Here is a 14,173-nt window from a genome sequence, read left to right on the forward strand (position 1 = left end):
GTTAGTCAGATTATTAGTCTAATCTAATTTGATTGACAGGAATGTCAATGTCTTGTTCCTCTCGGTTAACACTGAAATTGTATGCGCTTTGCTGCACTTAACACAATTTAAGATTTCTTTATTATTGTGCTATACCAATGCTGTCATGTTGTGCCACTTGAGTAGTCCTCTTCGACCCTGAGCCACATTCAGCTCAGCTTTTGTCTGTTGTACGGAGCTCACAGGGCAAACACAATGTACTGTAGCTTTACTAACCAGATGCTTATGGTTCCCTTCTGCTGCTGCAACACAGAGCCGCCACTAAAAAAACAAAAAAAAACTGCATCTGTCTGTTCTTCATCATATAAAAACCTGGCTGCTACTTCCACCTCACAGTGCTGGTTGTCTTCAATACTACTGACCGTGATCTTATAACCACTTCAAGCTCATTTTTCACTGACTTGTTCTCTATTAAAGTCACAATGGAAGGCTGATACCCCCTGTAGAGTGTGAATTGTAACTTTGGAAGCAGAGAGAGCGAGCGATCACCTTCCTGTCTTGGCATAGTCGACGGCAGACCTCGTGTACTCTGACCTTGATGGGGTCAATGTCACATGTAAGGACCTGGATAATGTGAGGAAGACATCATGACAATGCTTCAATACACAGTGCCTTCCACTCAGGTCAGTTTCTATCTGCACACAGAACACATTCACAGATCCCTCTTGAGAGGTAAAATTACAGTATAACAAGCTGTGTTGTATTTGCAATAATTTGCCCTGCAGCTATGATTGTTTCAGGTTTTGTCTACCTGAAACAATCCTCACTGCTTCCGAAAGCTATTTTCCCCTTTTTACTTTCACCGACGACTTCTAAGTGGACCTGTGTCTCATGGATGCAGCTGTGACTTTGCTTCCTTTTATAATTTGAAACTGGAATTTTAACTGTAAAGTTAGAGGGGATCTGCTTAGTAACTGATCCTCCATGTAAGGCCGGGATGGTATGATGATCACGACTGACCTTTCAAACAGCTGTCTCATCTGAAGACAACTAAGTAACAAGGTGTGGATTGATTTGGTGCTGGATGGAGGACACCCCTCGCATGAACTGGTCAATTCTACACACAAGTTATATTCAGCATGGACAGACATTTGCACTGCACATGGAGGACGTCTTGAGGACGTCTTGATCAGCAGGTTGCACTCGCATGTGATTTTTGGGGTGGGAGAAGCGTTGCCTTGTGAATAAGCTCCACTTCATTTATGCGGCCTGTTTTGTATGTCATGTTTTGTTTTTTGTGTAATGCCAATGCATCACTTATTGGGGGAACTGGCACCTAAAATGTTACTTAATAATCACCCAGAGTAACACAATCACACAATGTTAAAATAGATGGCAAAGTTAATGTTAGGAATATGGTTTCCTTTGAGTACTGGAATATAAGGAAATATATAATGAATGTATAGTAGACAAGGGAGGGGGTAGCACTAGCATTTAAACAGCACTTACTGTAGAAGCTTGTCTCAGTTGAGTGTTGTGGTGGTTTAGAGCAGCCATATGTTGGTCCCTACTAATCCTTGCCGATGCTTCTAAAATCTTTCTTTCTGGCATCCCCAGGTGTAACCCTGACTTGATGACCAGAATGAAATTCAGCAGGGTGCTGAGGGCCACTCGTAAAAAGCGTGAGAGCACTAACATTGTTCATATCCTATACCTTTTTAAGTTCCAACACAGGAGAGATATACACTCATGTACTCTTACTGTGTGGGGTGAGACTTCCTCGAGTGGGCCATTGCAAGATCAACACCTCCCTGAAAGCACAAAGTCCAGCGCACAGCTTCGAACATCTCAGCTTTTATCTGGATGTGTGGACTTGACGAAAGTAGATCAAGGACTTGCTTGGACGAGCACAGAGAATATGGTTCTTAAATTGGGGAATAATAAATGAGACCTGCATTATGTGATATGATATGCCTTTGTTTTCTTATTGTGACAAATGTACCACTTTTAATGTGCAAATGATTTGACGTCATGCTCTTTTTTTTTTTTTTTTTAACACAAATATTTTTGCAGGTTAATTTGAGAGCAAAAAGTGACAATGAAATAAAAACAGTGCAACAGTGAGAAACAATTTTAGCTTATCCCAAAGACAAATCCCATTTCATACATTTATTTTGGATATGTATCTATGGGCTTTCCTGTAAACAAGTCTATGCGTTCATTTTGACATGGTAAAGTATTATGGTTCAAATTAATTTTCGGATTCTGAGTGTGTACATGCACGTCAATAATAACAATCGCGCTGAGAACTGTTGCTCAACCTGTCAAGCATCACTGCAGACTGCTTGCTGCAGTATTTTTACGATGACATCATCCCTTTTGAGGGCATACCACGTGGTTGCTTGCCAAATATGCAGCACACTATGATGCACACGTTTTAAAAATAAGCACCTATATTTACTGTAACTAACTGGGACCCGTCGCCTAAAAGATAATGTTAACATAATGTGTCGTTGTTTCTGTGATATTCGAGCCGGTTTTGTGGTCACTGAGCCTTTTAACAGTTGGGAATGAGAGGCGTGGACTCTTGATTGGTCAAAGTCAAGGGATACACGAAAATCAACCAATCTGATTGGCTGGCGGATTCAGGAGGTAAATCCTGATCCTGCCTCCGACTGTAACCCAGAGCTCTCCCCCTCGTAGTGTATTTTTTTTTTTTGTTGCCCTGGCTCGGTTGCTTCCCTCTCCCTGTGTTCCGCCATTAAAGCCCGTCGGCTCGGTGTTTGTTTGGGAATCGAGGAAAAAAAGGATGAAAATGATTTAAAGCGTCAAAGCAGACGCCCGAGGGACGGGACTTACGGGGGTGGGGTGGGTGGGGGGGGTTCTTGCTCCGCGGTATGTATGGACCTTCAGCTGCCCACTAAACGGAGCCCCACAGAAGTAAATATGCGGTGTTAGTGTCGGCCAAGTGAGAGAAACCCGAGTTCGGATTGGAGTGGGTTTCTCTGGTCTTTTGGGGGGGTGGGCGGGAAGAGAGGGGGGGGCGTCTTCATTTGTTTTGGCTGCAGTTGGAAACTGAGGAGTGTAAACACTGCAAAGGTAAGGGGTTAGCACAATGTCTTGCAAAGTTGATAAGGGCCTTTGAAACAAAACATAATCCCGTAATGTTAGCGGGCAGACAGCTAGCTCGGCTTTAATTCCTGGCTCCGCAACCGAACCAGCATAGCGTAACGTTAGTTGTCATGTAGGATAACACACGGCTAGCTCGCTCCGTGGGTCTGTTTACACGCGATATGTAGCGTTAGGAGTTGATAAATACACACATGGCACACTTGATTTTAAACTGTGTTTTTCAGCCGAATGCATCTGCTAGTCACGAGTAAACATGTTGAACGTGACTAACCTAGTTAGCTGTTTAACATGGGCAATGTTTCCCTGCAGATATTCATTTTTTTGTTAGCTCCTCAAAACATGCAACTGTGGAAGAATCGTATCCCTCGAATGGGTTGACTACATCGCGGTGTGTTGGTAAACTTAGAGGCGTGGTGCACAGTGCAACCAACTCCCAGCGAGTTAACTTTTATCTTATCAGCTTTATTTCGTAAATAACCTTCAGCATGTTGCACCATTCACTTTCATATATGCGTGATAGGCTTTTGGGGGGTGAGCTCAGTTTCGGTGCATCATTTAAGTGTCTTAACCAGTCACGCGCCTCCCTGCTGGGTGTCTGGTTTCATATGTCCTTGTCTCCTGTTACCTAGCTCGGTTGTAGGGCACATCAGCCTGGTGTACAGAACTTACTGTATGTGTTTTAAAGCCAGTGTCGGGTTGTAATAGAACCGCGGAGATTCCGGTGTTGCAGCCCAGGCTGCTGCGTCTTGGTCCTGGCACTGCTTTTGTGTGTCTGTAAACATTGCTCCCTTTGATTTTTTTTTTTAGTGTTAGGTCAACAGCAAACACCGCTGTAGATGTTTGCAAGTGTTTGACAGTGAATATGTGGCAAAGGTAACTGTAATAAAGCGTGCTTTGTTTAGGTTTTGTGTACGTGCAACATTGGAGAGATTTACTACTGACAACCTGGAAAGTTGAGCACCATATCTTGCAATGCAGGACCATTTCTCCCAATTGTATTGTTGATCATTTTATCTATGAAAAGTATTTGTCTTTGAGTTATAAGATACATTTTGTAGTCTAGTTTAATATGTTTACTTTGCATACCATTAAATCGTTTTTTTCTCTACCCTAGTGTACTGCTGGCTGTGTGATCTCAAGAGTGGATCTGCCGAGCTGACAACCCCTCTGAAGGGCGGGAAGCCTCCTTCAGCGGCGGTGCGACGATGACCGAGTTGGTCGCCAAGTGGGCTTGTGAATACTGCACATACGAGAACTGGCCGTCAGCCATCAAGTGCACCATGTGCCGTGCTCAGAGGCCCAGCGGGAGTGCCATCATTACCGAGGAGCCCTTCAAGAGCAGCCCTGCTCTGGATGCCAGTCTGCACCAGTGGGACCCTGCTGGCCTCAGCAACAGCCCAACCCAGGGGGGCTCCAGCTTACTTATTTGTCCAGACTCCAGTGCCCGACCCCGTGTACGCATTGCTGATGTACCGGAGACTAGCAGCAAGTGGTCGTGCCACATGTGCACCTACTTGAACTGGCCTCGGGCAATCCGTTGCACCCAGTGCCTTTGCCAGAGGCAACAAGCTCAGCAACAACAGCATGGGCAACATGCAACACATCATGGACATCATACCCGGCAGCCACGCAGCCCCACAGAATCCCCCCAGACCTCGGGCTCTGGATGCCGCCCTGCTCCCCTGGCCACCACTACAGACCCCTGTGAGGAATACAATGACCGTAACAGGCTCAACACTCATGTAAAGCGCTGGACCTGCACTGCCTGCACTTACGAGAACTGGGCCAAGGCACTCAAGTGTGTGGTGTGTGACCACCCTTGGCCAAATAGTCTGCTCGCTGAACCCATCGAGCTGGCGTCAGAGTCCGAGAGCCAACAACCTTCCTCAAAACGCATCGAGCAGGACAGGGACAACAGGAGAGGCGTGGTTGGGCACGTGCTTGGGCAAGGAGTCGGGGGTGTGGTAAGTGGGGTGGTGGGTTGTAGCAGCAGCCAAAGGAGGTCCCCCCCGACCTCAAAACGGGAGTCGGAGGTAAACATGGACTTTCAGAGGATTGAACTGGCATCGGGGGCCGGGATTGGGAGCAAAGAGGAGCTGGAGGTGGACTTCAAAAAACTGAAGCAGATTAAGAACCGGATGAGAAGAACTGATTGGCTGTTCCTCAATGCCTGTGTTGGTGAGTTCCTTAACTATGATTTATTCTATTGTCTTGCACATTCAGCCTGTTCTCCTGGTGTGTTGTTATGTTATGAGGTGGGCAATAAGTCATCAGAATGATGTAAGGCAGGCAAACAGAAAAATGGGTGAAGTGCGAATTCCCAGAATTTGTGTGACGGCTTGATACTGTTTTATCGTCTGCAAGGTAATTGGTTAAAATACAATTTATATAGCCACGTCGAAGCGATCGTGATTTGCGTCCTCCTGATGCTACTATAGTGTAAATGCTTAGAAATCCCCGACATTCAGCTAGTGTAAAACCTACACAAGCGGTGTCCGGCCGCCCACACTGTCCACTGGTGAACGTGGAGTGGGAGGTAGGATGAGCATTTTAAGAACAACCAGTGATTGTTTGTTAGTTTGATCTCGCACCACTATCTCACTCTCTCTCTCCCATGACTATGTAGAGATGCCCCGCACACCCACTCAACCTCCAGGCCTTTTTTTCCCATATATGTGTCTTCGACATACAATTCTTCGGTGTCACACTGACAGCCACGCATGTATATGATATCCCAAATGAAGCACCCGCAGTGATTAACAGTTGTCCGGGGTTTTCATGCTGCTGCATTGCTTGACACAAAGAGATAATCGGGTGTGAATGTCAGAGAAACATCACTGGAGTTAGTCAGCTTCTGGTCCTACACTGGGTCTATGACTGCATGTGACGGGGTGAGTTTCCTCATATCTGTGTAGCTTGTCCCCTCGGGACCAATTCTTGTCTGGTGGAGCGTCTGATGTGCGTGGCTCTGATTTCTTTCGGCATATTCAAGTGTGAGCTTTCCTTATCTGATCGGAGATTTCTCCATCGTCAGTTGAAGGAAAATGAAATCAAAGCCGTATCAGAAACCAGCAAATTCACGCCATATCATTTGGAAGACTAGGTCTGCTGCAGACAATTCTTTTCGTGATTGATGTCTGCTTATTGTTTCCTCAATTTATCATTTGGTCTTTGGAAACATGGCCGTTACAGTTTCTCAGAGCACATGCATATGGTTTGTTTGCCAAGTATTTGATACCCCAATTTAATGCTCAGAGTACAATACACTGCCTAGTTTTAATTATCATAATGTAGTGAGTGAGTGAATGCGATGTGACCCCGCTGCAGCCTCAGAGCGCACAGATGTGTGTGTGTGTGTGTGTTTAAAGCCCGTTGGTGTTAAGTGTGTCTGTCCTCTGTTGCTAGGGCGGTTTTCCCGTCATTGGCGTATCTACATCAATGTTTATAAACAGTGGCCTCAAATTTCTGACAGACGCTCCAGTTTCCTTCACTAAAAATAGCTTGACCCGTGCAACAGAAGTCAAAAATACATACAGTAAGTCTTTGGCAACAACAACGACCCCTATAGTGTGGATGGCCCGAGATCAACTCCCTGAACACGTATGGTGTTACTCACATGTGTGGTAGCATTATTAATGGCTCTGGGTCATTTAGGTCCCTCAGAATGAAAAGTCAGCTACAATGCTATTGATGATACTTCTACATTTCCTTACTGTACCATGTCAAAGGACTAAAATTATTTTTAATTTTTAATTAATGTCTATCAAATAGGGGTTATTTGTGGGTCCACTGCACATAACATCCATCCTCACAACTAGTGATGTGTCAGATTCAACCCTCAGCCCTTATTTTCTAAACATGAGCTGCCAGCGGGGTGCTCGGGGGGGGGGTGATGCACATTGATCAACGTCACTGTAACTGTGCCAGTGTTTGCCAAAAAGGTATTTTTAGAATGCTGTCTGTTATTGTTACATTTATCGCTTTTTGTCCCAAGCAACACACACATTGAGTACAAACAATAGAAAGAAAACAATTTGTCTCGGAAAGTGGTGAAATAATCTCACCGTATTATTACCAGCCGTGACAGCGATGCTTGTGTTGTTTCCTATTGAAGAGGGAACAGCCACAGAGGCTGTTTTGAGCTCTTTGGCAGGTGTTTATATTTCTGTGGACAGATTTAGTCTCTGTGATCGCATCGCAACCATGTAAGATGCAGTCACATAACCTCACAAGTGGGTAGTTGAGATTAAAATGAAGGCAGAGTATGAAGATCGGTCTCAGCAAGGGCCCCGGAAGTAAGGGGTTAGGAAGGGGAGAAGGGGCCGTTGACACCCCTCACTTTACGCCCCTGGTCTAATCCCATCAAAATATGCTCTCTAGTTTGGCTTGTGTTAAGAAAGTAAAGGTCAGATGTCTTGGTGTTGTACGTAGTGTGGTTTACCTTGTTTCTGCTTATTTTAAATGATGTGGTGGACTTGCTTAGTTTAACAAACTTTTTTTCAGATTACTACCAGAAAAAGCACAAAGCACAAGCCTGATTCACTTTATTACCAACAATTTGTTGAACTATGAGAGAGAACCTGACATTGCTGGTTCAGCAGGACAATAATGTTTGTTGTTTATTTTCTTATGATAGAGGCAACCACCATCCACATCACTGAAAGAAAACATGCAAAAATCCAGCGCCACTTAGCCTGAGCCGTTCCCTTTCCTCTCCGTCTTTAAGTGTGCGTCTGTTTGCGTGTTTACACCTTTTTGTGTTTTCTTTAAGAGACCTGCGGGTACAGCACTGATGGCAGGGCCACAGGCAGCCCACACTAATGGAGTTTTGTGTGGAGAGAGTGGCTGTGATCCCTCTCCATCCCACTGCGCTGCCTTTGTGTATTTTCTCTCCTCATCTCACAGTGCTAACCAGCTCCACACGGCACAGCGAGTCCTTCCACCCACTCCATGTCTCTCTCTCGGGCTCACTCGTACACAGATTATGCAGCTGAGCGTTGTGTGTGTGTGTGTGGCCCTTTTGACGCCAGAACAAAAGCTCAACAGTCTTTAATGCTGCTAAATGTACGAGAGAATACCACATAGGTGTTTACTGTATTATGCTCAGAGGTGTTTGAGTTCATGGAGAAACAGTTTGTTTAGTCCACAGTTGAACATCCAGGTAGTCGATGTGTTTTTAAGAGGAAGATCACTATAATCATTTACTCAGCATAATACCTTCAAAGCAAAATACTGCAGAGTATAGTATGTTTACTGTGCACACGGTCAACTGTTTCTATAGTTTTATTGTCAGGTTGAATAGATTAGCCCTTGTGTTTGTGTGCTGGTGGTTGACATAAATAGTTTCTGTCGTAGTAATATTTGCACTTTGTGTAAAGAAAAGTAAACACCTGCATCTGTCGGAACAAACGCATCGTTCGACCCTTAGGCTGAGATCTGAACCTGAAGATGAAGAGGAGAAATAATAACTGACGGATTACAATGTGGCCCCCCCATTGTCTTTTCCCCCCTTGACTTCAAAGTCAGTGAAGTCTCAAAGCTGTTACAGCTGCCACAGAGATAAAGCACCGTCTGATCTCTAATGTTTTATACTCCGTGGTTGAGCACAGAATGTCCAGTCACGATGTGGTTTTAACCGCAGTGATCGACGTGTTCGACGTACAATCGTTTAAGCCGCATAATGCAATCAAAAGTAAACCGATACTCCTTTGTTTTCCTTCTCACATGTTTTGATTGATACGAATCCTTCTACTGTTAATTCTGTGTTTGAAAGACTTCATACAAAGTAGTTATTAAGAATTAAAGAATTATTAATGTGACTCTTTTCCTTCCTCTTTGTTGTGAAAGGTGTTGTGGAAGGTGACCTGGCAGCCGTGGAGGCCTACAAGTCATCGGGAGGTGACATCGCACGCCAGCTAACGTCAGACGAGGTGCGTCTATTAAACCGTCCCTCGGCATTTGATGACGGCTTCACGCTGGTCCACCTCGCCATCCGCTTCCAGAGGCAGGACATGCTGGCGGTGTTGCTCACGGAGGTCAGTAGAGAGTCTTTCAGGAATCGCCTGCAGCAGATACTGGCTGACGGATAGGTGTGCATGCTGGTAGAGCAACGGGGATCATTCTCTTCAGCAAATACAACATGTTAGTCATTTACATCACTCAAATTCGTTCATTTAAAAGATGGAGCAGAATCATTTTGAACTATTTACTAGCTTCACAAAAATCGTAAAAAATTGAGGGACTATGGTAGAAATGTGACCCTTGAATTATGGGTGTGATTGCAGTGGTGCTTGTTTCTGGGTCAGCGATGATGTCGCCTTTTCTTGTGAAGTCTCTTAATCTCAACATCCAATGATATCAGCCAGGAGGGATCACATGAGCAGAGGGTCTGGAATTCAACTTTTTGATAGTTCATTCATTTTGTGTTGCTAATAATAATAATAATAATGGAGTATTTTGTTAAAGATGTGGGTTCCCTGGTGTGTCTGTGTAACAGTCAGGCTCACTGAGCTGATGCGTGTGTGTGTGTGTTTGTCGGCAGTGTGTGTGTGCTGTTGTTGATTGCAGCTCTCTTGCCGCCAGCACTGTGATCCCAGATTATCTGTGTACACACACCTCTCCTCCCACACTCGGTCACTGTCCCCGTTTCTCTTCCGAGGGGTCAGTGACTAACCGCTGGCTCATGCCCCGAAAAATGCTTCAAAGCTGACGTCTGCTTGAAAACAGATTCCTTTCCTTTTTCCCCATCTTGTCCCGGAGGCAACTTGGATTAGATTAGTGAAGGTCGATTTAGATCAGATCACTGAGTCCACAATGCTGGAAGAATCATTTATTTTGGAGCCATGTTGTTCAAACTTATTGTCCTGTCATCTTTCCCTTCTTTTAAAAAAAACCCGCAATTGTTATAAATTCTCTTGCTCAATTATCAGCCTCTGTCACACATTCCTTTATATTTGGATTATACTTCCCTTTCTCCTCTCTTCTCTGTAGGTGTCCCAACAGGCAGCCAAGTGTATTCCCGCCATGGTGTGTCCGGAGCTAACGGAGCAGATCCGTCGTGAGGTGGCAGCCTCACTTCACCAGCGTAAGGGCGACTTCACCTGCTATTTCCTCACCGACTTGGTGACCTTCACCCTGCCTGCAGGTAAGCACCACAAACAATGATTATAAATGTCTGAAAACAATTGACTTGAATGTTACAACTTAAACTCCAGACGCTGTCAAAGTGCACTTCATGTGCATTGTATAAGGGTAACTTAAAACCCAGTCTCGCCGTCTCCTCTGGCTCTACCAACTGTGTGATTGAATGCTTGTTTTGTTTACTCGCGGTGTATGAAATTGCTTTTTGTTGAGATGCTGAGGGGACATAATGCTACGGTTGTCTGTTTCAAACTGCAGAAGACGGAGGCCACATCTCTGGCTCACTGTTTCAGTATTGTTCTTGCATACCGAGTAGGCCGGCCCGCCAACAATGCACGTCTCCCGTTCATGACTAAGCTGTATTTGGCTTTTTTTTTTTTCCAATGACACTCTGTAAAATTGCATTCAGTGCTATATCTGTTGAACTTCATTGTGTGTGTGAAATAGCTATTAATGGTCCAGTCTGTTGCTGGTAACGAAGCTAAGGATGTTTGTTGTGGAGTGTTCAGGACAATGCAGACTTTGGCTTCTAGCCACTATAGAGAGACGTTCTCTTCAGCTAAAAGAAATGAATGCAGTGACTTTGTGGAACCGAAGAATGAGCCGCTGTGTTGACAAGAGCTCAGAGCACGCAGCGAAGGCCAGTGGCCATTGTGAGAAGAACAAAAAGCATGGTGGCTTGAGTTGAAATGAGCCATTTTCAGTAATTTCTATTAAGTGTTATTGAATTAAATTTCTGCCAATAAATCCCCTTAAATCCTACACAATGTTCTTTTACTGTCTCTGCGCCTGTGTGCGCTCTAATAATGATTGTTATCGTTCACTTATCTTCTTCTTTTTGTTTTCTTGTGTCAGACATTGAGGACTTGCCCCCAGCTGTTCAGGAGAAGCTGTTTGATGAGGTGCTGGACCGAGATGTACAAAAAGGTGAAATATTTACTCCCGTCAACTTCATGACTGAGTGTTGCAGTAACACCGATCACATGCTGTGCTTACATATGGATCCACTTTGAGAGAGACAGAGAGAGAGAAAGAGAAACCAGATCCAAGATGGGAACCATGGTCTGGCTTGTAAAACAGAAGGAGCACCCTCACAAACTGTCTACTGTAATGGGGGAGGCTGCCCAAACCTGGCAGTGTTACATTACTTGTATTTTCCCTGTTGCCAACTCATCGTTTTACCTGCCTGCTTGTCTCTTTGCCAGGCAGCCGGTCTTCATCGTGTGAACCAATTGTGTCTGTGTTAATCAGCCTAATTAAGTTTGAGGGAGTTCTCCGCACACACACACACACACACACACACGCACACACACACACACACACACACACACATTTAAAAGGCATCGCTTCTCTGCAACACTTGTTTTCTTCAGTTTCCTGCTTATTTGTGTGACCTGTTCAATAAGTACAATGTGTCAAATATTCTGCACTGCAGCATAAGTACACAGACAGACATCAACCCTTATTTCATCTTATTTCAAGATCCTTTCTCTGTGCGTTTGCGTTCACTTCAATAACTAGTTTTGGCAGAAACATGAAACGTCAAGTGAACAGAAAACCATGTCTCCTTTTTCAGGTTAGGGGATTAAGACGGACGAAGTTACCACGCCATGGAGACCTTTCAAGGTGCTCGGTGTGTGTGTGTGTGTGTGTGTGTGTGTGTGTGTGTGTGTGTGTGTGATTTGCAAGAACAAAAACCCAGGAGAGGGACAGTATCACGGTAGCAATGTAGGATAATGCCAGACGGATCATTCCTAGAAGCTTTGTGTAGTTGTGTCTAGAATATTTCAATATTTAATCAGATTTAAACTGAACAAAACCATATTGAGCTTTTTATGATGGTGGTGGTGTTGTTTTCATGAACTTAAATACGTCATAACTTAATAAGTCAGTTAATCAAGTTCATTTGTAAATCTCACATACATACTCACGGTAAGAAAACACTGTTCTCCCACAATGAAAATAGAGCAACCAGAGAAACCCATGTAAGCTCATGGCGAGATGGTGGATTGGAAAACTACGACTCCCCTTGCTGTGAGGCAGCACTTCCAACCAATGACCCCCCTCCTGCCCTTTATAACTGAGTAACAGTTTGACAATCCTCTCGGAGGCTTTCAGCTGATGCTGTATTTACAAATCCTTGTCGTTTTGGAGCTTGATGTGGAGCTGAATTATATTTTGCCGGGCCTCTTTTTCTCTCTTCTCTGCCAATTACTTTTTAGCCATATGCTCACAATGCATTTTAAGCTCCTCCGCCCCCATTGCTCAAGACCTTGTGACTCTCCAAAGCTCTGCTGAGTTTAGGTCCAAGCCAGACGAGCTGAACCCTCTGTTGGAAGCTTCCTTTTCAAGTCACATGACTCATGTTGGAGGACCTCGTCCCTCTCAGAGACCCTGGGCTCCCCCTGGGCGCTGACATCATTTAGTTTTTGAACCACTGAATCAGTCTCCTGAATATTATCTTCTTGCTGCATCCACAGTGACTTTCTCAACCTATTCTCCTTGCAGCTCATTGTAAGTTGTCCTGTATCGCTGTACACTTGTCCTTCTCTTCCAGAGTGATGATCTGAATTTGGTTGTTGTATTTCCACATCTTTTATAAACAATTACTGGCGGCTGTTCACATGCAGGTCTATTTGCGCCCTCAGATCCATTGTTGTCGGTGTGTTTAAGTGGAAGGCATGCTCACAAACGAGAGCGACACTGTCGTGGTGCACAAGCACCTGGCACATGTCTTCTCTTTCTTGGTTGCTTAGTAACGGCAGACTGGATAAAAGAATGAAAGTGGCGCGGCTGCTGTTTTCCACCCGTTTATAAACCCAACATGTGCCGTCCTTACACAATACAAACAGACGTGTACACAAAAGAGATCCAGAGGAAACCGTGCATTCAAGTGCTTTTCATTGTTCTTATTGATAGAAGTCTTCCTGTAAACTGATCGCTCTCCTTCAGCAGAGTTGTGTTACGTTACTGCTTACACTGTTTGCTGGTTTCAAATTTTTCATGGCATTTGTTAATAAAAAGATATAATAATGCCAAAACCTGCACTTTTCAACATGTTTCTGTCATACCTTACGGGGTATCTGAACACTGTATATCTGACGTGTTTTCCCGCCGTAATCTGACTTCTCGCTGTCATCTGTTTTTGTACTGTACATGCTGACCTGTGTAAACATCTCTAGTCCTTTTCAAATGCCATCACCTGTCTTGCAACTTGGAAAACCCCCTACTATGGCCTCAATACAACCGTCACACACTTCTCACTACAATTTGTTCCCTTTTTGAGGTAAAATAGCTAATACCACTGAGATGGAGCACTCAACTTCTCTTCCCCTCTTGTTCAGAACTCGAAGAGGAGTCGCCCATCATCAACTGGTCCCTGGAGCTCGGGACCCGGTTGGACAGTCGGTTGTACGCCCTGTGGAACCGCACTGCCGGGGACTGTCTCCTGGACTCCGTGCTGCAGGCTACATGGGGCATCTATGACAAGGACTCGGTGCTCCGCAAGACCCTCCACGACAGCCTGCACGACTGTTCTCACTGGTGAGTCCTGCAGGCCGGGGACTAGGAGAGCACATTGCAGCGTGTTATTGGTCCTTTAAAAGACAACCTGTGAACATTACGGCATGCTGCACCTAGTCTCAGGCCTGTTAGTACTGTGTTTAGCAGACTGAATGACATAATGCACCACACACCAATAGTAGAGATGTACTGATGTCAGCTGTGGTGGTGAGTAGTCTGGGCAAACAAGGTGAATATCCTGCATTTTTTTATTTATATTTATTTATATATATATATATATATATATATATATGCTTTATATTGCTGCAAGAATTTAGTGTAAAAACACTTCTTCCGACTGCACTTCTTCCGACATATATATATATATATATATAAATATATATATATATATATATATATA

The 14,173-nt window shown here is 44.5% G+C and overlaps 1 protein-coding gene across 1 annotated transcript in view; it reads left to right on the top strand.

Moving 5' to 3' along the window:
- The first annotated feature begins 3,010 nt into the window (after positions 1-3,010).
- zranb1b (zinc finger, RAN-binding domain containing 1b) overlaps positions 3,011-14,173 on the top strand; it is a 20,593-nt gene continuing 9,430 nt past the window's right edge. Inside the window, exons 1-6 of the mRNA XM_031840224.1 lie at positions 3,011-3,078; positions 4,226-5,289; positions 8,959-9,146; positions 10,102-10,255; positions 11,107-11,178; positions 13,596-13,794. Of these exons, the coding sequence (XP_031696084.1) occupies positions 4,317-5,289; positions 8,959-9,146; positions 10,102-10,255; positions 11,107-11,178; positions 13,596-13,794 (1,586 nt within the window). The 5' untranslated portion in view covers positions 3,011-3,078; positions 4,226-4,316. The remainder of the gene's footprint in view (positions 3,079-4,225; positions 5,290-8,958; positions 9,147-10,101; positions 10,256-11,106; positions 11,179-13,595; positions 13,795-14,173) is intronic.

This window comes from Anarrhichthys ocellatus, unplaced genomic scaffold, assembly GCF_004355925.1.
Source record: "Anarrhichthys ocellatus isolate YVR2014 unplaced genomic scaffold, GSC_Weel_1.0 scaffold3, whole genome shotgun sequence".
NCBI classification, from domain to species: domain Eukaryota; kingdom Metazoa; phylum Chordata; class Actinopteri; order Perciformes; family Anarhichadidae; genus Anarrhichthys; species Anarrhichthys ocellatus.